The sequence below is a fragment of the Pediculus humanus genome, genomic scaffold (genome assembly GCF_000006295.1).
Source record: "Pediculus humanus corporis 1103172108318 genomic scaffold, whole genome shotgun sequence".
Classification (NCBI taxonomy): Eukaryota; Metazoa; Arthropoda; class Insecta; order Psocodea; family Pediculidae; genus Pediculus; species Pediculus humanus.
This window is the reverse complement of record NW_002987887.1, coordinates 2,141,572-2,167,742: the sequence shown is the minus strand read 5'-3', so window position 1 is coordinate 2,167,742 and position 26,171 is coordinate 2,141,572. Positions and strand designations below refer to the sequence as shown.

At 28.3% G+C, this 26,171-nt stretch overlaps 1 protein-coding gene across 1 annotated transcript; it reads left to right on the top strand.

Annotated features, from left to right (window-relative positions):
- Positions 1-6,258: 6,258 nt before the first annotated feature.
- Positions 6,259-9,153, top strand: Phum_PHUM606430 (B-cell lymphoma/leukemia, putative; the record flags this gene model as incomplete). The annotated part of the gene is made up of 2 exons (XM_002432912.1): positions 6,259-7,238; positions 7,494-9,153. 2 exons carry the CDS (start codon positions 6,259-6,261, stop codon positions 9,151-9,153), a joined length of 2,640 nt encoding a protein of 879 aa, XP_002432957.1.
- Positions 9,154-26,171: the final 17,018 nt, after the last annotated feature.

Genomic DNA, 26,171 nt, shown 5'->3' with positions numbered 1-26,171 from the left:
CAACTCAGGTGCAAAAATATTTTTAAATAATAAAACAATCTGAGATTACTTCTGCCACGTTTTTTTCCCCTCCCACCGTCCGTTTAACGGATTTATTTTTTTAAAACAACAACAACAATTAGGTCAATTTTTTCCTTTTTTTTCAATATTTGTAAATTTATTTTAAAAAAAAAAATAAACCGGAAACGGAACATCATAACGCCGCCGCGATTTTTAATAAAATTTTCCATAATAAAAAAAAAAAACATCAAACAAAATTACGTTCCGATAAATTTATTTTTTTCGTTATATAATTATTATTATGTTGAGGTAAACCGATGAAGGGATGTTTTTCCCTTCTTTACCATCTATCAAACTCGTTAAATATTATTTTTTTGAGGGGGGTAGGGTGGGGAGAAACGATGGACGACCACAACAAAAGAAACCGATAATCGACTTGTTGACCAGGGGTTTTCCTTTACCGTCACGCATTTTAAATTATTTTTTTTTAATTAAAATTTTTTTTTCATTATTATCGGAGAATAAAATAAATTATCATCATCATCATCATTATCGTTTTTGACAACTAAAACAACTATGTTTTTATTTTAAAACATTAATATAAAAGACAATCGACAAACAAAAAATAATAATGATAATAAAACGGCCTTTTAACCATGGAACATAAGAAGAAAGAAAGAAAAAATGACGCCAATTAGACGTTGAATAATTTAAAATTTTAAATTATGCAAATTTATTATTATTATCGAGACCTTACGAATCCGTTAGGTACGCATCGAACGGGGGGGGGGAACGAAGGGTCAAGGGAGCGAATCGAATGAGGGAGGAGGAGGAGGAGGGAGAGGTAAATAGTTTTTATTAAACGAAAATGGTTCCGGGCGAAAATTTTCAACATAGTCCGTAATTTTTACCCCCCCCCCCCAATCCCCCTAATTTTTTTTCACCTTCGATTTTTAACGATTTTCGTACACTTGCAAAAATTATCATCATCATCATCATCATTATTATTATTATGTTTTTAAACATTAAATAACGTTTGAAAAAAAGAAAAACAATTTTATGAAAAATGAAGAAAACCGTTTTAAAAGTTAATTTCAAGCTTGAAAGAAAAAAATAAGAAGAAAAAGAATGGAAAAAAAAGGAAAAAAGGAAAAGGAGAAGCGAATGTAAAAATAATAATAATGATGATAATAATAATAATTTTGAAAGCTGAAAATTTTTTTTTTTTAACAACAACAATTGCATTAAAAAGGAAAAATTTTTTTTTGTACTTCGAGTTAAAAAAAGAAAGAAAAAAAAGGAGAAGAAGAAAAAAAGCAGAAGAAAAAAGGAAAAAAGGTGATAAAAAACTGTAAAAAGATGAAAAGATACAACACGTCCGAGAAAATAAGTAAAGCAACATGACGAACGATATGAAAATTATTATAAAAAAAACATATAACAAATTGTTTTTACCTAACGAACCAGGGTCATTTTATAAATAGAAAAAAAAATATACGATAATAATAAAAAAAAGGAAAAAAAATTTTTTTTTTTTTTTGAATCTGTTTAAAATTTTAGTCTCGTTCGTAGCCAGCACAAGTGCGGTTCAAGATCTGTTATATCCTTTTTTCAACCCCTTTTTTTCTTCTGCTTCTTTTTTTTCTCCAGCATCATCATCATCATCATCATCATTATCATCCTCCCTTTCGTTTTAAAAACATTTTCTTTTTTTTTTTTTGTAAATAATTTTAAATATTTTTTTTTTTTTTACGCCGCGTTTAATTTTATTACTATTATCATTATTATCGATTCGATTTTAATAACGACAAGTTTTCCAGCATCCCTGACGAATTATTATTTTTATCCTATTTTTTTTTCTCGAACGGTAATTATATTTCTAATGATGATTTTTTTCGTTTTTGGAATTCGTCTGACCTTTTGGTTATTTAATTAAAAATGGCGAAGTTGTTATCATCATCATTATCATTGTTATTATTATTATTTATTACCGATAAAAATTTTTTTGGAGTAGATTCACTTATTGAAAATCAAAAAAAAAAAAAAAACTGACAAGTAATCATTGAGTAAAAAAAAATTTTTGCACGCGAAATTTCGAAATCCAGTTGTGATAATAATAATAATAATAATAATAATAATAATAATAATAATAATAAATCTCTGTACGCCTGATTTTAAATGTACACCTCCAATTACTTTTGATTGGTCGATACATTTTAGCATATTTTGCAAAAAAAAAGAATCAAAAATACTCGTGATTGGTTAATTTAAAGTAAGAAAACTAAACCTCTTTTTTCTTATATTTTTCTGATACATTTTATAATATTTTACCATATTTTTAGTGTAAAATTTTAAGATTGAAAAAATTCTGAACTGCCTTCAGATTTCCTAAGTTTATAGGTACAAAATTGTAATTTGTATAAATTAAAGATGAAATGGGGAAATAGTACGATAATTAAGTATAGTAAAATAATTTTTTTAAAAAATTATATTCTTTTATTAGGTACACATAAAAATTCACATCTAAAGATAATAATGACTGATTCATAATTGGATAAATACAGAACCAAAAGGCAAATATTGTTTTATTGTCGACCTGAGTCAGCTCTGTCAAGTGCTGACCTTGTCAAAGGTTGTGAATCTCACTTTTCCTGTTTCCGGTCACTCCAAAGAAGTCAGTCACTGACTGGAGTACAGGCAAGAATTAACTTGTTTCCATCAAGTAAGATGGTCTCAGTGGCAGATTTACAAGAATTGCTGTGACGTCATAAGTTATAAAAATACGAAGTCTATTCATTAGGCATGCAGCATCATCACTGATATTTAGGCATTTATTTCGGTCGGGTAGAAACCTGGAATAAATGTTGAAAAAGCTTTGACACAAACATTAAGACGAATCGTCGTGATAACGAGTGAAAATAATAATAATAATAATTTAAAAGCTTTTATTTAACCTTTCACGATAAAACATGATCCTGCACTTTCAGGTTCACAAACGTGAAAATTAGTTTTTTTTTATGTAAAAAGGAAACAAGTAAATTTGTTTTTCTTTTTTTTGTTGATTGCTTGAAACTTTTCTCTCTCTCTTTCTCTCTTTTTTTTTCTTTTCTTCCGTCGAATTTTTCGATTACTTTCGAAAAGGAAAAATAAAATTGAAACCTTTGAGACGAGTTTTTGATCCTTTATTTCATTTGACAAAAAACGCCATATTGTCGTGACACGGGAAAATATTTTAATATTTTACGTCTTCGGATGAGTTGTTAATAAATATATATATATTTCTTTTGGCGACGATGACGACGACGACGAACAAAGACAGATGAAATAATGATGATGATGATGATAATAATAATAATAATGATAATAGATATACAAAAAATAAAAGGAAATAAGATTAGGAGTCGACCACAGAATTAACAGACGAAAAGAAATATATTCGGCCAGGGATGACCGTTGACCACAAAAACCAAAATTTTGAAAGTTTTTTTTTTTTTACGATAAGATAAAAAAAAATTAGCGGTGGTGGTAGTGGTGGTGGTGGTGGTCGTCGTGGTGATGATGGGGATTTCCGGTCCTTATAACCATTTATTTTACTTAATGAATCTTTTTTTTTGAAAAAAAAAAAAAAAAAACAAGTAATAAAAAAAATAAAAATAAACAAAACGATTAAGAAAATATGGCAACTTGTTCTTCAATTTTAAAAGGGTGAACGGGGAAAAAACCACCCCTTTTTTTGCGTATGCTACTGAAGGGTAGCAAATGATTCTAAACTGTAGTAGTAGTAGTAGTAGTAGTAACTTTTTTTTTATGCGAGAGCTATTTTCAATTTTTTTCTGTCTGTTTTTTTTTTTTTGGTCACTTAACACTTGCGGTTGACAATCACCCTGTTAAATTGATTTTTTTATCGTTTTTTATCCCCCCTCCCTCCTACCTCCTCCCCCCTATTCAACCCTTAAAGTTTTATAAGTATCTAATAGCCTTTCCTGCTGTTATATCACGGTCTAAAATCTTAAAAAAAAAAATGAAAAAGAGGATTAAAAAAAAAGAAGAAAGAAAAGAAGGAAGGAAGGAAGGCCCAAGAGAAAAAGTAATGGGGGTGGGTGGGGGTGAGGGAAGAAGGAAAAAGACGTTTTACCCATTATTCAACCATTATCCAAGATGAAGAAGAAAGATGGTGTGCGGAGGAGGAGAAGGGGGTATTGGTGAAAAGATGTAAAAGAATAGAAAAAAAAGACTCACTGAAAAAATCGTTTTTTGCATACGAAATTTTAACGTAGCCATCACGTGACCAAAACGGTTAGCCACGTAAATCGGGGGGCAAATGGAAATCATCACTTCTTGCGTTTTCTCTCTCTCTCTCGAAAATAAAAAAAAATTTTTTTTTACTGATTTCGCCACTGATTCGCCATTGACTCGTGTAATTTTTTTTCTTTCTTATCATAAATAATAATAATAATAATAAAAACGAAAAGTATTCAAAACCGGTTTAATGGTTTCCCATTATAGGGGGGGACGTTTTCATGTAGAATAACGTGGGGACACCGACGGGAGGCAATATGGGAATCTCCCCTCCCCTCCCCCCTCCATTTCAAATTGCATTTCCTTATTGTCGCGCATATTACCCATAAAAAAAAAAAAACCAAACAACCCCAACGTGTCACGAGGAGAAACCCTTAAAAAAAATGAAAAAAGGTTTGATTGAATGTAAAAAAAAAAAGAAAAAAGGAAAAAAAAATTTTTTTTTTTTACTTTTTCCCGATCGGAAGGAGAAAAAAAACGGAGGGAGGAGGAAGATGATTGGGGGGAGGGAGAAGAGGGGGGAACGACTTTCTCACCTGAAGCTGTTCAGGTTCGAAAAGGACGTGATCGTTTAACTTTGAAAAACGATAATGATGGTTTTATTATCGGCTACCGTCTGGTGGTTGGTACGTTGTCACGCATTCTCCCGTGCCTGAATGAAGAAGGTACGTGCCACCGCATTTAAATATACGATCCCACCTTGTTTTTTTATACTTTGATAGACAGCCAGAAAATTTTTTCTTCTCTCTTTCTCTCTCTCTTTTTCTTTTTCTCGTTCTGAGAATTTTCCGCACCTGAAATAAAAAAAAATCTTTTTTTTTTACCACCATTTTAATAATCAACAGGTTTCATAACTTTTTTTTTTTTCGTTTGTCTCTCTCTCCCCCCCCCACTTTTTTTTAATATCTCCTGAATATTTTTTTTTCTAGAATAATTTAGAAAAAAAATTTTTTTTTAATGAAAAATGACGACGAGGATGTGATGACGACGACAAAGACAGCGACCGTGACATTCATTTCCTTTTTCAACCTTTTTTTTTCCCCCCCCCCCTCGTCATTTTTCCGATCCTTATGTTTTTCTTTTTTTCGGGAGGCGGAGGAAGGGTGTTATTAAAACTTTTTCTTCTTCTTCACCGGAACATGGTTATAACATAAATTTTAACCTTTTTTTTTATTTTACGTCCGAGTAAATGCGGTTACAAAAAAAAAAAAAAAATTTTTTTTGTTCGTTTGTTTGTTTGCCTCATTACCTAATAATAATAATAATAATAATAATAATAATTCGATACGAATAATCCGCATGTATTTACGTTTGTTTTGTTATTTACATAAATTAGGCGGATTGATTTGAATAATGATAAGGGAGGTAACTTTTCTTTTAAAAAAAATTTTCTTCGTTATCATTAGACCGTGCGAATTTCAGTCTTTTGTTTTTGTAACAAACAATCGATTTTCAATGATGCGTAAAATCAGGTTCAAATCGATATTGTTAGAAAATATTTATTTATTGATTTTTTTTTTATTAAAAAAATTTTTTTATCGCTTACCGCGTAGAAACGCAAAAATTTATTTATTTATTTTTTCCTGGAACTTTTTCCAAATATTTTTTTTTCACGACTTTTTTTTTTTATATTAAAACGATAATGATAATAATAATAATAATGATTATTATTGAGTAAAAAGCCAAAGAACAATAAACTTAAACCAGTTTTATAAAAAAAAAAAAATACAAAATCAGATAATGCCCCCATTTTTTTATTTAATTTTTTTTTTTTTTTTGTCAAAAGAAAATAAGAGCAATAGAACGCGGAACTTTTTTTTTGCACGAATATCATTGTTTGTTTGGAAAAGACAACTTAAAAAAGAACATTGACGTTATCTGTAATAAAAAAAAAAGCTGGAGAAAAAAAATATATAAATAAATTAGGCTGGAAAAAGCGACGGAAAAAAATTTCTGACGATGACATCATCAAATAATCCGAACTCTATTAGAGTCGGTAAAAAAAAAAAAAAAATTTTTTTTATGCTCGTATTTCATGGTTTAATTGTGTTTTTGTTTGTTTGTTTGTTTGTTTCAGAACCGAGCAACTACGTTTGTTCTACGTGTAAAGTTCGATTGAATTCAGCTTGGCGTCTCGTTCAACATGTTCAACACGTTCACGGAGTTAAAATATACGTGGAATCGTCGAGTTCCAACAGCTCTCCGGGTGGTACCGGTAAACCTGGGAGCAATAGTAACAATCACAGTACAAGTAGCACCTCCTCAGGATGTTCTAGCAGTAACAGCCTAAAAGAATCTTTGGGAGAAAAGATATCTCACTCGGGAAACGCAAACGGAGGCGCAACAAATTTAGCCGGGGCGCCTCTTTTATCTCTTCCCGGCGCTCCCCGGCACTCTTCTCATCTTCCAACTCCGAATTCTGGGATCGATCCATTGCTTCACAGTACTTTTTCCGTCGGGGGTTTGCTTCGGATGGATTCGAGTCGTCCCCCAACTTTCCCACCGACTTCTGCTTCAAATCCATTGAATCTTACACCTAACATTTTTGCCAGACCTAGTCATGATCATCCTTTTCGCATGGATCAACTCGTATCCGAGCAGTTTAGATTAAATCAGCATCACGGTCTCAATCTGGCTGCTGCTGCTGCCGCTGTGGCAGCTGTTGGAGGCGTACCACCCCAACATTCCCCCTTCGGTCCTCCGACCGACCGTTCGAGTCTTTCCAATTCAACTCCCTCGAGAAGCACACCCATTCCTCCTCCTCCTCCACTTTCTCTCGCTTTAGAACCCCAACTTGATTTTTATTCCCAAAGACTTAGACAATTAGCGGGTACCACTAGTCCTGGAGCAGCTGCTATAGTCAGCAATTCAACTCCATCGCCTAGGAAACAAATTTCTACGCCTCCATTTACCTCGCCCAGCATAACTCATCCTCCTCAGTCAAATTCTGCTAACTCTATAATTAGTAATAGTAGTAATAATAACAATAACAACAACAACAACAACCATAATAATAATAATAATAATAACAACAATAACAACAACAACAACCACCACCACAATAACAATAATAATAATAATAATAATTCAAACAGCAATAATAACAATAATCCATCACCTGGTATTACACATTGCTCGCAATCCATCTCTTCATCTGACAAGCCTTCCATCACTCCTGATGCACCTACCGGCAGTCCGGCTTTACTCACTGCGACTCCTAAATTGACTGTAAATTCTCTAAACAAAGAAGAAGCGACATCAACCGAAAAAGTACGTTCCTGTGAGTTTTGCGGTAAAAGATTCAGATTTCAGAGCAACCTAATAGTTCATAGACGCACTCATACCGGAGAAAAGCCATATAAATGTTTAGTTTGCAATCATGCATGCACGCAAAGTAGCAAATTAAAACGACACATGAAAGTTCACAAGAATCGGGGAAACGGGGAGGCCGGTGGCGAAGTTGGAACTACGAATGGAGGCAGTTCCAATTCGACACCGGAAAACAATACTAACAATTCAGGTTCGGATGATGATAATTCGGAAGTCGGAGAAGAGGAAGAAGAAGAAGAGGAGGAAGAAGAAATGGAACTCGAAGAAGAAGAAGAAGAAATTAACGATGACGACGACGACATTAACGGAGATGCTCCGGAAGACTTGACGACAAAATCGACTTCGAGCACTCCCAACAACAACACGGATTCAAATCAAAACAACAAAATAAGTAGAACGAGTCAAAATAACAATATATTGAGGCCGAATTCATCCGAAAAACCATCTAATCCAAATTCATTAGTCGGAGAGCTTATGGACAAATTCGGATTGTCAAACATTCAACAATACAGCGAGGCTTACAAACAAGCACTTCAGGAAAGCGTAAACAATCGCATAAGGGTAAAAGACGAAGCCATGTTGCACAGGAGTCCCATCATCGGAGAAAATAATAACATGGACAAACTCTCACCGGGTCGTTACGAAAAAGAAATCGAAAGACTCGAAAAAGAGAGAGAAAAAGAAAGAACTCAAAAAGATCGGAGCCGAGAACGTAATCATATAGAAAATGGAAACGTTTTCGACAAAGCCTTGTTGGAAAAATCGGCTGCTCTGAGATTTAGAGAAGAATTTGCTAAAAATTTAATGACGGGTCAACCACCCATGGATTTAGGTCATCCACTTTTCCGACCGGGTTTTGACAATCCATTCGAAGCCGCCAACAAAAGAATGAAAATGGATTTGGAAAATCATCACATCGGAAGGCCCGGAGAAAGAGATAGTCTTTACGCTGGACTATGGCTTCCGGCCATAGCCGCAGCACATCATCGTGACATGTTTCACACGGAAAATTTAGATCTTCTCGCGAGATCGAAGGGAATGGAAAGTTCTCTCCTTAAACCAAACGGTCCGAAACCGGGGCCTAGCGCTTCGAGTTTAGCCGCCGCGGCTGCGGCGGCCTTAAACTTAGGCATGCCACCTTCTGGACCTCCTACGACGCACATAAAAAAAGAAAGTTCCCGAAGAAACGACACATGCGAATACTGTGGTAAAATATTTAAAAATTGTTCCAATTTAACCGTGCACAGGCGCAGTCACACAGGGGAAAAACCTTACAAATGTGAATTATGTTCCTATGCATGCGCTCAAAGTTCCAAATTGACCAGACACATGAAAACCCACGGTCGACTTGGGAAAGACGTATACCGGTGTAGATTCTGTGAAATGCCATTTTCGGTTCCTTCAACATTAGAAAAGCACATGAGAAAGTGCGTCGTGAGTCAAAATAAAAACGGGGGCCACATAATGCCCATAATGAACGGGGAAGAAGATTCAGTATCAAGTGCGGCCAAGGACAGCACATGACTTTTCTCATGGGGTGGTTTCCCTAATTTTTCTCAACATTTACCACCTCCCCTCCAAAACAATGTTATTTATTAGTTAGCCATTTTTAAATATTTACTTGTTATTATTATTATTATTATTATTTTAATTTTTTTTTTTGCTTGTTGTGTTGTTCGGTTACTATTTCTTTTTTTTTATTTTTATTATTTTTTGTTTTTAAATATTACGTTTTTTTTTTTTTTTTTTTTTTTTAACAAACAAACAAAACAAACGATTTTTGTTTGTTGTTTCTTCTACACACACCCCCTCCCATTTACCTCTCCCCCCCTTTGAAAAAAAATTTAAAAAAAAAAAATTCTTTTTCGGTCCCTCACATTTAGTGAAACTGACCCCATTTTTAAATAAATATTATATACATTTGTACATACCTACAATAATGATAATAATAATAATAATATATATTTAATAATAATGATAATGATAATAATAATAATAATAATAATAATAATAATAATTGTAATAAATTAAGTTTTGACGAATTTTTATTCCATAGATAACAAGCAAACGATATAATAATCCACAAAAAAAAATTTTTCCGGTCCCTCCTCCCTTCTTCCCTCCGACACTCTCTTCTTTCCCACGCTCCCCTCACACTTCTCCTCCTCATCGCAAATAATAATAATAATAATAGTAAAAAGAATATATTTCGTCAATTTATTTATATCGTTTCCAAAAAAAAAAAAACGTTGAAAACTTAATATTTTTTTTGTTTTATCACTTATAGACGTTACTTAATAAATATATATTATATTGAATATATAATATATTCAATATAAGTATAAATATATATATATATAAATTAAATGTATATTATAACGAAAAATTTTCAGGGTATTTAAAAAAGAAAAAAGAAAAAAAAAAAGAAAATTTTTGAAAAGTTAAATTTTCGACACTTTCTCTCTCTCTCTCTCTCTCTCTCTCTCTTTCTCTCTCTCTTTCTCTCTGTCTTTCTCTCTCATTTCTCATATTGTTAGTTTCAAAAAAAAAAAAAATTTTATTAATAAATTATTAAAAATATAAATTTTCTTATCGATATAAAAGAAAAAAAACCTTAAAAACCTGGAATTTTCCTGAAAATTTTTTTTTTTTTTTTTTCATATAAAAAAAAAAAAAAAAAAAAAAAAATTCAGGAAAATTATTTTTTAAAAAATTTTTTTTAATTTTTAAAAAAACCCTACCGGTGATTAAATTTAACATTAAGCGTATAATTTTCTTACGATACGGTATTAAAAAAGGTAAAAAAATTTTATTTTATGTTTTATTTCCCGTACCGAGTTTTTAAATGTATTTAATGGTATTAATGGTTTTGACATGTTTTGAATTTAATTTTTTCTTTCTTTTTTTTTATTATTATTATTATTTTGACGATGAGAAAAGAACTCAGACAGAAAAAGAGAGAAAGAAAGAAAGAAAGAGAGAAAGAAATAAAAAAGATGGAGGGATGAAGACAACATATGAAATAATAAATAAATAAATAAATCAAAATCAATGAATTGATTTTCAATATTTTCATTTACGTATACATAAAAAAAAATAATAATAATTTTTTTATGTATGTGAAAAATATCATTCGCGATTATTGTTGATAACATCTACAATTATTTATTTATTTATTTACTTATTTATGTGTTAATGACGTCAGAACTCAATTTATTAATTTTCCTTCTTCTTTTTTTTTACACAATTTATTATTATTATTATTATTATTATTATTATTATTATTATTGTTAACAATAAAACTTTAAATCATAATTTTATTTATTTATTTATTATTAATTTTAAATAAATAAATGAAAAAATAAATAAATAAATAATCCGAAACATATCCTTTTTTTTATTACCATCATCATCGAAACTTTTATTAATTATTTATTTATTTTATTATTATTGTTATTATTATTATTATCGAACGGGCATTTACCAAATAAAAAAAAAATTTTTTTTTTCATTTATGTACATAAAAATCAAACCAAATCAATAAGAAAATAAATAAATAATAAAAATTAAAAATTTTTTTTTTTCAATATTGTTACATATTAAGTTTATTTTTTTTATTAATTATTATTATCATTATTATTATTATTATTATTATTATTATTATTATTTTAAACGTTTTATTATTTTAATAGTTTACATTATTGATTTATTAAAAAAAAAAAAAATCAATTTTCACTCGCATAATATACATAATGTTTTTTTTTTTTTAAATTAATAACTATAAATAAATTCCTTATTAATTTTTATTTGCAACAAAAAATTTCACGCGTTGTGAAATAATAATAATATTAATAAAAATTATTAACGAATTTATTTATTCGTCTTCATCATCATCATCAACATTATCATTATTATCATTATCATCATCAAATTTAAATAAATAAATAAATAAAAATTTGTGTTTAGAATTTTAGCGAAATTAAAATGTTGTTAATTTTTTTTTTCTTTTCAATAATGTTTTTCATTATTAATAATAATAATTAAAATTAGGTAAAGTTGTAAAAAAAAAAAATTAATAAATAATAATAATAATAATAATAATAATGATATGAATAATAATAATAATAAAAAGAATTGATTGGTGAATAAAAAAAAAAAAAGACTAATTTATTTATGTATCGTGTACAGTAGAATTCGTTGTGTAGTTTAATAATATATATATATATAAATGTAATAAATAATTTTTCAATTATTATTATTATTATTATTATAACTATTATTATATACATTTTGAAATATAAATATATAAATAAATATATATATATAAAAAAATTTATTAATAATAATGAAAAATAAAAAATAAATAAATAAATCATACATATGTGGTACCAAATATTTAAAAAAGCAAAAAAAAAAAAAAATTTACACAAAATCCTATTTTAGCGTAGGAATCATTTTATTTTAAGGGATGAAAACATTTTTAATAAATAAACTTTTAATAATAATAATAATGATAATGATAATAATGATAATTCGTGAATAAATGTTTTTTTTTCTTCTTCTCTGTTTATAAACAAATAAATAAATAAATAAAAATAAATATTTAATTATACGTGTTATTATTTATTCTCTTACCTGTGTCCAAAAATATTTTTAAAAAATTAATCGGCTACGATTAATAAATTTTTATTAAAATAAAATAAATAAATAAGTTTTGATATTTGATTTATAAAGCGTGCAACGTATTTAAAACGAACCCGGTTTTTTATTTTTGTTTTGTGCCGCCATCTATCATACATTTTGTGAACTAAAACAACTGTTTCCTTTTAAGCAAAACAATTTAACTCCGAAAAATTGACCCTTTTTTTATTTATTTTCATCGTTCGAGGGTTATTATTTATTACTTTTGAGAATTGATTCCAATTGATTAAAAATAATTATTAAAATAATAATAATAATAATAATAATAATAATAATAATAATAATAATTTAAAACAATTATAGGAATGATATGTAATGATAATGTAATTTTTTTTTATTTACCATATTCCAAGATGTTTTTTAACTTTATATATATATGTATTTACAAAATATAATTGAATTATTTATTTATTTATTTATTAATGCACGCGACTAACGATAATATATTAGAAAAATTGTTATTATCATACTAATAAGATTATTTGGGTTGTTTTTTTTTACAAATGTCTGCTACAAAATGACTTAATTTTTTTTCAAATTGCATAATGCATTTTAAAAAATTAAAAATAAATAACAGAAACAAAATTTCGATCGCGACTCTTATCATTATTTATACAATTTCACAAAAAAAATTTTTTTTTTTTTTTAAATTCAAGCCAAAATGAAAAAAAAAAAAAAAAAAAAACAAAACAAATATCTAGTGTTAGATTAAACAAGTGAAATATTTAAATTAACCGGATAGTTTTGTTTTGTATTATTATCACTTAATATAATTATCTAAAATCTATTTTAAATAGCAAACTAAAAACGTTATCAAAGTCATAACACATGAGTAAACAAGGAAAATATTTATTTCTTATTGGCTTTCTTAAATATTTTAATCCTTTTTATATATATGTAATATTTCCGTTATACTTACTTTATTTAAACTTAAAGAAAAAAACTAAAATAAAATTTTTCACTCTTTTTTTTTTAAATATAAAAAAAAAATTTTAAATTAAAACAACAACAACAACACACTAAATAAAAATAACACTACTAAAATCAAAACAACAAAAAGAAATAAAAAAACTAACGTAGTCATTGTTAAATTAACAAGCTATACTTTTTGCAATACATAAATAATATTAATTTTGCCTAAACCTACAATTGCAGGCGTACGAATACACACATAAACAAGTCAGAAGAATTTTTTATTATTTATTAATATTATTATTTTATTTATTTATTTTATTTCTTATTAATATTATTATTATTTATGAAATCTCTACTAAAGTTTAATTTTTTTGTATTTTATAATACAAAGAATGGAAACTTTTAACCTTCGAGTCTGTGGAAAATAAATTAAACATGGTTAAAAAATAAAATAAATTGAAATGAAAATGTCGTATGCAAATATTTTTTTTTTTTTTGATATTAAATAGTCATTTATTGATTTTATTCGGACAATATCTCATCGCGGTGTATGATTGATAGTGTTGAATAAAAAAAAAAAAAAAAGGATGAAAGGAAAAATGGCTGACTGATCATCATCAATCAAATTTCCCTTTTTTTCATACTTATATATACTTATAATACTTCTTCCCTTTTTTCCAACCATTTTCTAAAAATTCATATTTTAACTTTTACTCTTTTATTAGATGCCATTTTTAACATTTAACTTTTTCCTTATTAAAAAGCTTCTCGTCCAACAGCCCAGAATTTGCGGTCATTTTGCTTTTCGAATTCAAATTTAAACTGAATAAAGAAAATTTGTTTATTATAAAATGAATTTTGACTTATTATAATTTTACTTACAAACGGAGTTTTTCTTAAAAAATAAAAACTATAAAAAGAATTTCTATATTTTATAGTGAAAAACACATTTTAAATAAAACGCGGACTCGTTTAAAATGACCTTATGTATCTCAGTCATCTTAGAATGCGAATGAAATATTGCCTCAAAATCAAAACGTGCTATGTTACATAACGCACAAAAACTCAATAGGGGATGATATTTTTTAACCGAATGAAATTTTATATTTTATTTTATTATTATTATTATCATTATTATTATTTGTTTAAAAAAATTAATAAAAAAAATTAATGTCATTCGATAGTAATTTTTTTTTAAATGAAAAACATTCTACCATACGTACAAACCGCCACGCACCGTAATCGCATTAATATAAATTAAACTAATTTTAAATATTAATCGATTGATACAAGCCATCATCTTTCGTTGTGATGAAATCTACTACAACCTTTAAAAAAAAGAAAATGAATGAAAATTATCAATTAAAACTTGCCTTTCATTATAATTATTATTACTTTAAAAACGTTTAACGCAGTAAATATTTACTAGAATTCGCGTTTGTATTTATGTACATATATGTAAGTAAAAAAAATTTATTAGAATCGGCCCTGAAAGTTTAATTAAAGAAATTTTTTTACTCATCTAAAAAAAAAAAAAAAAAAAAAAAAAACGAAATTTAAGGCGACATTGTTTTAAATTTCATTTGAAAAATTTTATAATTGATTTTAAAAAAAAGTAAAATAAAAAGATTTATGAATGCAATGTTAAAGTTATAATGAAAAAGTTTTTCTTATAATAGTAATATAAATTATAATATGGGAAAGACATATTCGGACCGAAAGGGTTGTTTTTCACTTTTTCAAAAGGATGAAAATGCGACACTTAAGGGTGGCCTTAGAAAACTCTTTGTAAGATTACAAAACGCGCACGCACGCACCCACACACACACACCCACTACTATCTATACTACTATTATAGTAAATTTTCATTTTCTTTTTAAATTAATTAAAAACTAAAAAGTTAAATTATAATAAATTTTTCGCGGAGAGGGAGACGTATGGGGAGACGTTCGGGGGGACGTACGGGGGGAAAAATTTTATAAAATTTTTTCACTACTACTACTACTACAAAGAATAAAAATAATAATAATAATAATAATAAGAAAGTTTTTAATTTTAAAATGATGATGAGTGGTCGAAACTTATATACGAAAACCTAGAATTAAAAATAAAGTTTTCCGACTCTAATATTATTTAATTATTTTATTTTTCAAGTAAAAAAACTTAGTAATAATAATAATAATTCGAAATAATTTTGTTTTTAAATTAATCAAAAATTTAAGTTTAAAAAAAAAAAATAAAAACAAATACTTGAAAACAAAGTGGAAGCGGCCATTTTGAATTTTTACTACGGGAAAAAAATAAAAACTTTATATAATTTTTTTTGTTATAAATTTTTTTTGTTTAAACAAATTTTACAATAAATATAAACAAATTTAACGGTCAAAAATATTTTTCTTCTGCTTTGTCATCATCGACGGTGATATTAAAAATTTTGTATGTAAAAAAAAAAAAAAAAATTTCGCTTCGATTTGCGAATAGTCACAGACGTAAAATAAAAAAAAAATTTTTTTTTCAATTTATGACGTCATTATTTAAAAACGGCATAAAATTTATAATCGGTTCTTTTTTCCGGTAGGTATCAGAAAACCAAAAAACTTTTTTGTATGGGAAATTATTCGAAAAATAAAGAGAAAATGAAAATTCTTTTGCCGATGTTAAAAAATCAAAAATTAAGTTTTCTCTCCTTTTATATCATGGCTCCCCCTGCCTCCCTTTTCCCTCCTCATTTAACTTCTTCTTCTTCTTACTCCTCTTCCTCCTCCTTCTCCTCCTCCATCTTCATCATCTTCCAATTCTTCTTATATTTTTACACATTTTCTTTCCCGCTTCTTTCCACCACACCTTCTTCCATTTTCTTTTCGGAAATGAGCGAAAATATTAGTTTATAATCTATTTCAGTTAGGGAACTCCTCAAATCCTCTCCACGTTGTTCTTCTTTCACTTTGAGATTTAATGAATTCGGTTTCCGTTTTTGTTTCGAGCTTAGGTCCATCAATTTCCGTTTTATTCTTCTCTCATCTTACTCAAATTTTCCACCTCCCCCTTCCTTCACTCTAAACCTTAAGAAAAAAATAAAAAAAAACTTTTTTTAAAAAAAAATGTTAAATCCAATAACCGTCAACATTTAAAAATTAATAAAACCTATTTACGCCACTGAAAAAAAAAAAAAAATTTATTTCCGTGTCGGAGAATGTTATAATTTCACGTTGAATTTTTCTATTTAAATTCCTCATTTAACTTTACAACATACCTAATTTAAGGTGAACATTAGTGTCGTGAACTTATCGTGTCATTAGAATTCTCGAAAAAGGTTTTTTTTTTTTTTAAAACTGGAATTCTGTAAAACACGAAGAATTTAAAATTCGCGCCTTTTTCATATGGAATTTATCCATTTTCACAGATAATTAAACGCTCAATTCAATGTTTTATCACCTACAGAAACGAAAAAATGTCTTATTAAACTTAACGCGTGGAGTGTACGCCTAAAACGCACATTTGCAAAAAAACCTCTTATGGAACAAACATCATTTTCAGTTAAACAATCGTTGTTTGAAATACAAACACCCCGTACTTATAAACAAAGCCTTTCTAGAACAAACAATTAATAATAATAATAATAATAATAATAATAATTTTTTTCGTTATTATCATTGAAAAATAAAAGAAAAGATGATAAAGTCATTTTTCATTGGATTCAATATGTCCTTACCATTTAATGTAATAAATTCGTATTGTTGCCTTCCTTAAATTGTCAGGCACAAGACGATTATCAAAACAAATCTTTTTTGAATTTTAAGAAAAACCGTCTTTGTCAGTTTTTTTTTTGAAAACTTTTCCCGTTTTGAATTCATATTAATAATAATAATAATAATAATTGTATGTCTGCAGGAAAGATGGGGGAAGAGGTCTACGCAAAATAGAAGCGGCATATTAGAATGCCATAATCGAGATGGGAAAATACATGGAATCCCCTCAACAGCACCCCATCTTAGCCCAAGTAGTGGAAATGGAGGAAAATATTAGGAAAAAAGAAGTAATTAAGGAGGGCAAAAGAAATCGTCTAAGAAAATAAAAAAAATGAGATGATGGGAGAAGGACAGGTTGCAACTTATGATGGCAAAGCCCAATCTCAGAAGAACAGTCGGAAACCATCGACCATTTAATTTCCGGTTATCCGATATTGGCAAAACATGAATATCTGAAGAAGCACAATAAAATTTGTCAATATTTTTATTGGAATATCTGTCGCGAATATGGAATGGATGGATTACTCAAAGAGAACTTGCCCAGAACTGTGCCAGCCAACAAACCGGAAATCATCCTGAGGCATAATGAGGAAAAATGGTGTAATTGAGGTTTCCCTACCGGCAGAAAAATGATGATGAGGAAAGTAAAGACAAAAACTATTCCGGTCATCGTGGGAGCACTGGGAGCCATGCCACATTCAATAAAAGGAAATTTAAAATAAGAAACCATCCAGGAAATCGCACTATGTGGACGGCCCGCATTCTTCGGGAAATACACTCTAAGGAATCGGGTAGAAACCTGGAATAAGTGCCTAAAAAAATTCCAACAAGAATTTAGATGTTTGGTATCTTCAAAAGTGAAAATATTAATAATAATAATAATAATTTTTTTTACCTGAGGCGAAACCAGGAAACCATTATAAAATTTTTTTTTTTCTTTCGATCCCTTTTTTTTTTTTTCTGTTGCCGCCGCCTTCATTTGTTACTGGACAGCCTTTGGTCACTCTCATTCATATTTTATTCCCCCTTTTTTAATAATAATAATAATAATAATAATAGAAGGGTCATTTCAACAGTAGACCAAATGGGTTATTTTCAGTTACATTATTACCTTTTTATTTTTGAGTAAAACTAAAGGACAGAGGGCAAAAATTTTATATGGAATAATAATAATAATAATAATAATAATACAGGACGCAATTATTCACCCTGCACGAAAAGGGTTAAAAAAGAAAAAAAAAAAGAAAAGGTTTATTGCAGGAAGTTTTGGTAGACGTGATTTATTTTATAATTTGGGGTCTTCGTGAAAGATAATATTAAAAAAAAAAATTTTTTTCGAATCGAGTTCGATATATCGTTAAAAAATTTACGCGGGATAATTTTAAAATTTAAATTTTGTAATGATGACGTCATTTTTACGATTTTGTAATTGTGATTTTTATTTTTCAAGCGCTCCCGATAATATAAAAAAAAAAAAATAACCTTTTTAATCTCCTCCATCTTTTTTTTTTTTTTTAACAAAACCTTTCCCTGTTAAAAACATTTCGAAAGCTCTTGATGGTCAAGATCAACCACCGATAAAAAAAATGGAAAAAGGAAAAAAAGGAAAAAAGGAAAGGAGAAATGAAATTTTTAAGGGCGTTATTTTAATTCGATTGCTTTATTAAAAAAAAAAAAAAAAAAAACTCTTGACTGCAACACGAAAAAAAAAATAAAAGATGGAAAAATGGACGAACCACCCTTCATAGTCCAACGATTCAACCAATGAGACGACGGCGTCTCGTCACGTGATTTTGTTTTTTTCCCTTGTCCATCGCGGTAGGTGTTGATCAAACGCTTCAGTAAATTGAATATAAAAAAAAAATTTTTTTCTCCCTCTCTCTCTCGCTCCAGTGAAATCGATTTCTGGTCGATTATTTGACTGGAAAAAAAAAAAAATTAAAAAATGTTTTCCGACTATTATAATTGTTGTAATGAAGTTAATAATAATAATAATAATAATAATAATAATAATAATAATAATAAGTTTTGAAAAATTTTGTCGTTTATGTTTTTTTGTTTAAAACAAAAATGTACGCGAACCGTAAATTCGTTTATTTTATATAAAAGAAAAAAGAATAATAATAATAATAATAATAATAATAATAATAATTAAAATTCAAAAATTTAAATGAAAATTTTTAGAGTCTGGTTATCTTGAATGTAACCGAGTCCATTTTTGAATGAGAAGAAGAAAGAACAAAGGGAGAGAGAGAGAGAGAAACCCTAAAAATGAGAGAGGGCTTAGAAGGGAAACAATTCCAATTTCAAAAATAAATTTGAAAAACCGCCAGACATTTTCTCGAAACTTCACAAATTTATTAGGAAGTTCCGAATTCGAGTTTAATGAAAAAGAAGAAAGAAGAAAGAAGATGAAGGAGGGAAAAAAGATGGTGAAACGGTGGAATGGTGGAAGGTGTTGTCGCCCTCTCCCCCTACCCCTACCACTTCCCCGGGGAGAAAGGAGATGAGGGAGGGTGGAGAGGTAGGATGTGGTCCGACAACAACCCTTTTCTCGTGAAAATTTAAAGGAAAAAAGTGAATTAACCCCCTTAGCGCGCCTTTTACACTGACTTGAACACTTTACTGCTCCCCCGTTGGCTCTAACCCTCCGACCACCCTATGTCATGTCTTTACGTCTTTTTACAATTTTCAAATTACACTTTCTTCGGATCCCATATAAAAAGAAATCACCCTCCGTGAAAAAGTTTTCCTTTTTTTTTTTTTTGTAAAGGGGAAAAGAAAAGAAGAAAGAAAGAAAGAAAAAACCTGGAATTTCTTTATTTTCTACGATGATAACAAATCGACTAGATTGAAAATAATTAACGTTTTTCATTTGATTTAATTTTATTTTAAGAAAATTTATTTTATAAATGTAAAATCAATTGTAAAATAAGTTTTTTTATAATTCGTATTTTGTATTTTTTTTTTTACCAAAAAACAAAATCGACAAAGGACAAACGATCGGTGAAAATGAAAGAAGTTGAGAAATACGGGGAAAAAAGGGATCAAAAATAAGGGAGGGTTGAGAAAAACGGATGAAAATCGAGGATGGAAAAAGAGATGAAAATTTTCAGGACACTGGAGACTCTGGACTCGCTCCAGAATATAATGAATCATTCTAGAAATTCTCATTCGGGTTTTAATATAACAATATAATAACCGACATTTTTTTTTTTACACATTTTCCGACGCTATTTTTTTTTTTCAATTACCTGCATTTATCGAACGCCGCATGATAATAATAATAATAATAATAATAATAATAATAATAATAATAATAATAATAATAATAATAATTTCAAATCCGTCGAGTAATTTTTCTACATCGAAAAACATTTATTAATTAACTTAATTATTTTTTTTTTTTCAATTTTTGAAAATATTTTTTTATTTACACATCACGCACTTATTCCTTATTACGGGAAAATTCTGGAAAAATAATCTTTTCCAAAATAAATCCAGAAAACATTAAACAATTTTTTTAAAGAGACGATTTAAATAATGATAATAATTCAAACGATTAATTTAGTTACGTAAAAAAAAAATAAAAATCTGAAGAAAAAATAATAAATATTTACAATATATCGATTTTTTCCCCCTAAAACGTTAATAATAATATTATTATTATTACTTAATTTAATAATAATAATATGTATCTATACGGTAAACAAACAAACAAACAAAGTTGTTGTTTGTCCAGGACTAGGAGGTTTGTAAACCTGAAATTTTTTTGTTTATTCAAAGTTTTTCGAGATGAATCGTTTTAAAATTAAAACCTTTTACAAAATATTATATGGAAAAGAAAAAGGGCGGTAGAGAGGGAGGGAGGGAGGAAGGATGGAAGTAGGGATGGAAATTTTCTCTAATCTGGAAAGTTTTAATCTTTTAGATCATGCTGGAGAAATAGGGAGAGAGCCAATGTGCGGAGAGGTTTTGTTGAAACAATGTCGAATGGTCACTAATTTAAAATTATATATATTTTACATAAGGTAAGTATTGTTTAAAAACAAAAACGGCCTTCAAACTCTCTTGCTTCTACTTATTTATTAATATTTAATAAAGTCTTTATTTATGTATTTTCAAAGTCAAATAGAAAAGATTTTTATTTAATAATAAATTTACTTTTCCAAAACAAAAAAAAATTCCATGAAATTATTCCTGGAGGAAAAAAACAGGAAAAACAAAAGCGGTTTAAAAAAAAATTTATTTTTTGTGAAATAAACGGAACGTTATAGTGAAAAAAACCATTTCCGGTTTTTGCTGGAAAAGTTTTGCTGGAAGGAAAGGATAGCGTATCGATAGTAAATAATAATAATAATAATAATAATAATAATAATAATAATAATAATAATAATAATAATAATAATAATAATAATAATAATATTAATAATAATAATAATAATAATAATTTCAATGCGCGGACTGAAATTTAAAAAAAAAAAAATTTGAATTAATAAAAAGTCGAAAATATTTTTCACTACCGAATAGGAAAGTAAAAAAAAAAGGTTTCTGCGTGAATTTTGTTGGGAAAGAGTGGGGTAGGGGGAGGGCGGTGTGACCTTTTCCAACGGTAACATCTGCGTGTTTTTGTAAGAGAAAAGAAAGACTTAAAAAGAAAAATTGTATAATCTAATTAGAGAAAACTAACGGTCACGAAAATTTCATAAAACATTTTAAAGGCCGAAACCTCTGGAAAAAAAAAAAAAATTTTCTTTCCTTTTCCTTTTCCTTTTTTTTTTTTATAAAATTTAATTAGTGAGGTTATATCTGTGTAAAATAAACAAAATAATAATAATAATAATAATAATAATAATAATAACTGGAAAATTTTTAGACGAACGACATCAAATAATAAAAAAAAATTTTTACTCCATAATCTTACCTTTTTATTTTTCCATGACGGTTATATTAGTATTAAAAGTGTTAATAAGAATTCTGGAAGGTGGTCGTCTCGTCGTTTCTCCAGGCAGGGCATAGATTTGCATATTTATAATTACCAGAGTTAAGAAGATTAGTATATTTGTGAATTTCAATAGAGAGTATAAGATCTTCTTAGGTAATTTACATAGTAGTTGTAGTAAAATATTCACCTTTTCGGAAGGATGAATGACTGGATTCCTGGATGACTCGATGGATGACTCGCTGGATGACTCGCGTCTCCTGAAGGACACTTTTGCCCAAAGCATTTTACGAATATAAGTTTTTCACAAACTAAACCTTTCATTTAAATTATTTCATTTGTCATGTAAATTGACTTTTCAAAGTCAGGTTTGTTCGAGGGGACAAAGTTTCTTCTTTGATAAATTTCAAAAATTTACCGGAAATGGTTACGAGGGCCTGGGCTCCCTACTTTCTCCTCCTCTTCCACTTCCTCCTCCTCCACCGACGATTTCTCCTTAAAGAAAAGGAATAAATGAGAGGTTTTTAATACGAGTGTAAAATATAACATCATTCAAAAACTTAGGCACTCTTAATTCACACATACATCCCGCCGCCATTTTGAATTATTATTATTATTATTATTATTATTATTTATACGTATTTATCACGAACCACAACAACACATAATAATAATTAATAAATAAATAAAAGCTCATTTTCGGAAAAAAAAAAAAAATTACAAATGAATAAATTTAATGACCGACGGGCGATCAATAATCAAACTACGATCGATAATAATGATGATGATGATAATGATGATGATGTGATGATGATGATGATGAGAAATCGAAAAATTAAAATAATAATTATTTATTAATAAATATTAATTAATAAACAAGATAAAATTTATGTTTTAATCAAATCGGCGGTTTTTCAACGAATGAAAATAAATATTAAAAAAATTAATAATAATAATAATAATAATAATAATAATAATAATGGGTAAATAAAATGTGAAAAGAAACTAAATTGCGAGCGGCAACTCGCACACACACAGACACACCTGAAAACCAAATTTTATGAACTAATTTGATGAAACACAAAATCAAATTTGTTTTCATTAAATTCAAAGACGATTTAAAGGGTCTTAAAAACAAGTTGGACAAGTTTTTTTCTTTGATTGATATTGAAAAGGTGAATCCAAACATGCCCGAATATCACATTTTGAGGTGAATATAATTATCAAAAACACGTTTTCGTGTGTGTGTGTGTGCGTGTGTGCGTGTGTGTTTGTCGTTAACAAAACAACCAGTTTGTCAACACATTTTTTGATTTATTATTCTCAATTTTTTTTTTTTTTTCACGTTTTTCGAAAATTGATTTTTTCCCCATTTTTTTTTTTAATCTCTCTCTCTCTCTCTCTCTTCCTCTCTTCCCCCCGCTCCGCCCCCCAATATAATTAATATACGTAATTATCATTATCGTCGAATTTAAGTATTCTAGAATGAAGTTAACGAATAAATATTAAAAAAAAAAATTTTTTTTACCTTCTTTTCTCTGTAAACAGATGCTGTTGCTGGACCAGTTTTAAATAAATAGTATTCAACCTGTTAACGGGTCATGATCTTTGGACTCCAGCATCCCTAAAAAAAATGAACTTTGAGATCAATTGATGAATAAATAAAACAGGTTAATTTTTTAGAATAGAATTTAATAATTATGTTTTTTTTTTTTTTTAAGTAAGAATATGAAGAAGATGAAGAAGATTTTATGTTAGACCTTAACTCCCGAAGGCATACAAAAGAATAAGAAGACAAAGAAGAAAAAGAAGAAAAAAAAGGAAAAATAAACTCGTAAAAATGTAGGAAAAGGGAAAATTTGTCGAGTTCATTTTCATAGTCATTAATCAGTGTGAAACACCCTGTTTAGTCGAGTTTAGAACCGAGTTTTGGAAACGGAGTAAAAATCGCCTGGAGAATTTTAGTTTTTGTTAAAACGAAACTTGGTTTCCTTCGAAAAGGAATAACATTATTTCCTTCACTGGACTCACTGCCTTTTGTTATTGGATTTGTCATTTTAACCATCCGAGAGAAAAAGAAAAAGGAAAAACTATTTCGACATTTGTTTTCCCGCGTTTTAAATATTTTTAAAATTTATTAACAAATTCTATAGAACGACTTAAAGTTTTTTTATATACAAAACTCTCTCTCTCTCTCTCTTTCTTTCTCTCGCTGGAAAAAAAGGAAATGGAAAAAGGTTTAGTAGAATTATGAAAAGAAAAGGGACAAGGAAAATAATCGTTAACGAGATTCTATAACAACAAGAGAGAGAGAGAGAGAGAAAGACCAAACACTTGAACGCCAGACCCATTCACCATCATGTGTAATGGCGTCTTATCGAACGCCACGTTCGTTACGATATTTTTTTTTTTTTACACCGAGTATTGTTTGTCGTTTGTCGTTTCCGATCTGTTTTTTTTTATTTTTCATTTCGAAATATTTAAATTTAAATTTAAATTTCATCCATTTTTTTTTTTTTTTTTAAATTCCAGAACTTTTTTCAAGATAAAAAAAAAAAAAACCCGAACGGGGATCTGCGACAAATTATTTTTATTATTATTATTATTAAAATCCAGGTTAGACGTTTAAAATATATAGAAAAAATAATTTTGTTCTTTAACGGTTAAACTGTTTTGGAATTTAACAAAATTATTCAACATTTTGTCCCTCTTTCCGCCATGATTCGACAAAACTTTTTCCAAGTTTGTATCAGAAAACAAAGTTCGAACTCACTTTTCTCATCCTTGTTCTCCCACATCTCTCTCTCTCTCTCTCACTGTCTCTTTCCCCCTCCCTCATTTTTTTTTCATCTCTACGACTTTACTAACGCAATGATATTTTTTTCTTTAACTTACAGTAACGGACAATACAAAAAACGCGCGTTTTTTAAACTCGCACGCACCCACGCACGCGAAAGAATTAATTATCTTTTCTTAATCCGAGATATTTTCCAAAAATTTTTTGATAAAAAGCAAAAGATAATTAGAGAAAAAGTTATGATATGGTTTAAACAAGAGAGAGAGAGAGGGAGAGAGAGTAAAATTTCTTGTTAGTAAGAAAAATAATAATAATAATAATAATAAGAAAATTTTGCGGAAAATAATTACATGAAATAATTAAAAATTTTTCAACGTGAGTCCGAGACCAGTTTCGTATTAACTTTTATTCTAAAAATTTTTAGCTTCGGTTTAAAGTTTCAATTAAATTATTATTATCATTATTATTATTATCATCATCATTATCATCTCGCATGAAATGTTTTAAAAAAAAAAAAACCGAGACAATATTTAAAACTTGTAATTTTATTAAATTGTAAGAGAGAGAAAAAATTGATAACGATTGACTGATAAAAATATGATTAAATTTCAATGGTTTAAGCTGGAGCTGGAGCTGGAGCTGGAGAAAGTACGAAGTATTCTTTTACGTAAAAAAAAAATGAAAATTTTTTTTTTCTCTCAATTAAAAATACTATTTTCAGTTCAAACAAAATTTTCAATCCATCATGGCATCCACTTGACTCATTCCCAAACAACCCCCTCGAGTAAAATCATTTCTTCTTTTTCTTCTTCTTCTTAAACTAGGGGTAGTTTTTTTTTCTGACTTTTACAAAATTGCTTTTTATACTTTTGCTCAACGGAAACGGAAAAAAATTCTAAGTGAGGATAAAAAAAAAACGTTTAAATAAAAAAAAAAATTAATTTTCGATCGCGTTTGTATTTTTTTCTTTTTTTTTTGGGGGGGATGGGGGTGAGGGTGAAAGATGTAGATAAGAGCGTGAGCGAGACACATACATAAGTATTTTTCAAAAAAAATTAATTAACGACGATTATTGATGGTGGCGCTTTGGAAATATTTTTTAAAAGTTTACTTAAGGAAAACAATGGGGAAAAGTAATCGTATTGTAAATTGAGAAGGAATTGTTTAAGGTTTTCCGCCGAATGGGGGGCGGATAACAAAGTTGATAAATATTATTCAATCCGCGAGTTATCATCATCACATCCTTTCAATTAATTATTTTATTCAATGGATTATAAATAAAGAAATATGTCGCCATGAATTCTCGCCCCCTCCCCCCCCCAAAAAAAAAAAAAAACATTTTTTTCAAACTACTCTTCTCCTAACTTTAAGTATTACCCCCCATTATTATCATCATCACTAATTATCTTTTTTTTTTTAATTTTAAATAAATATTAAA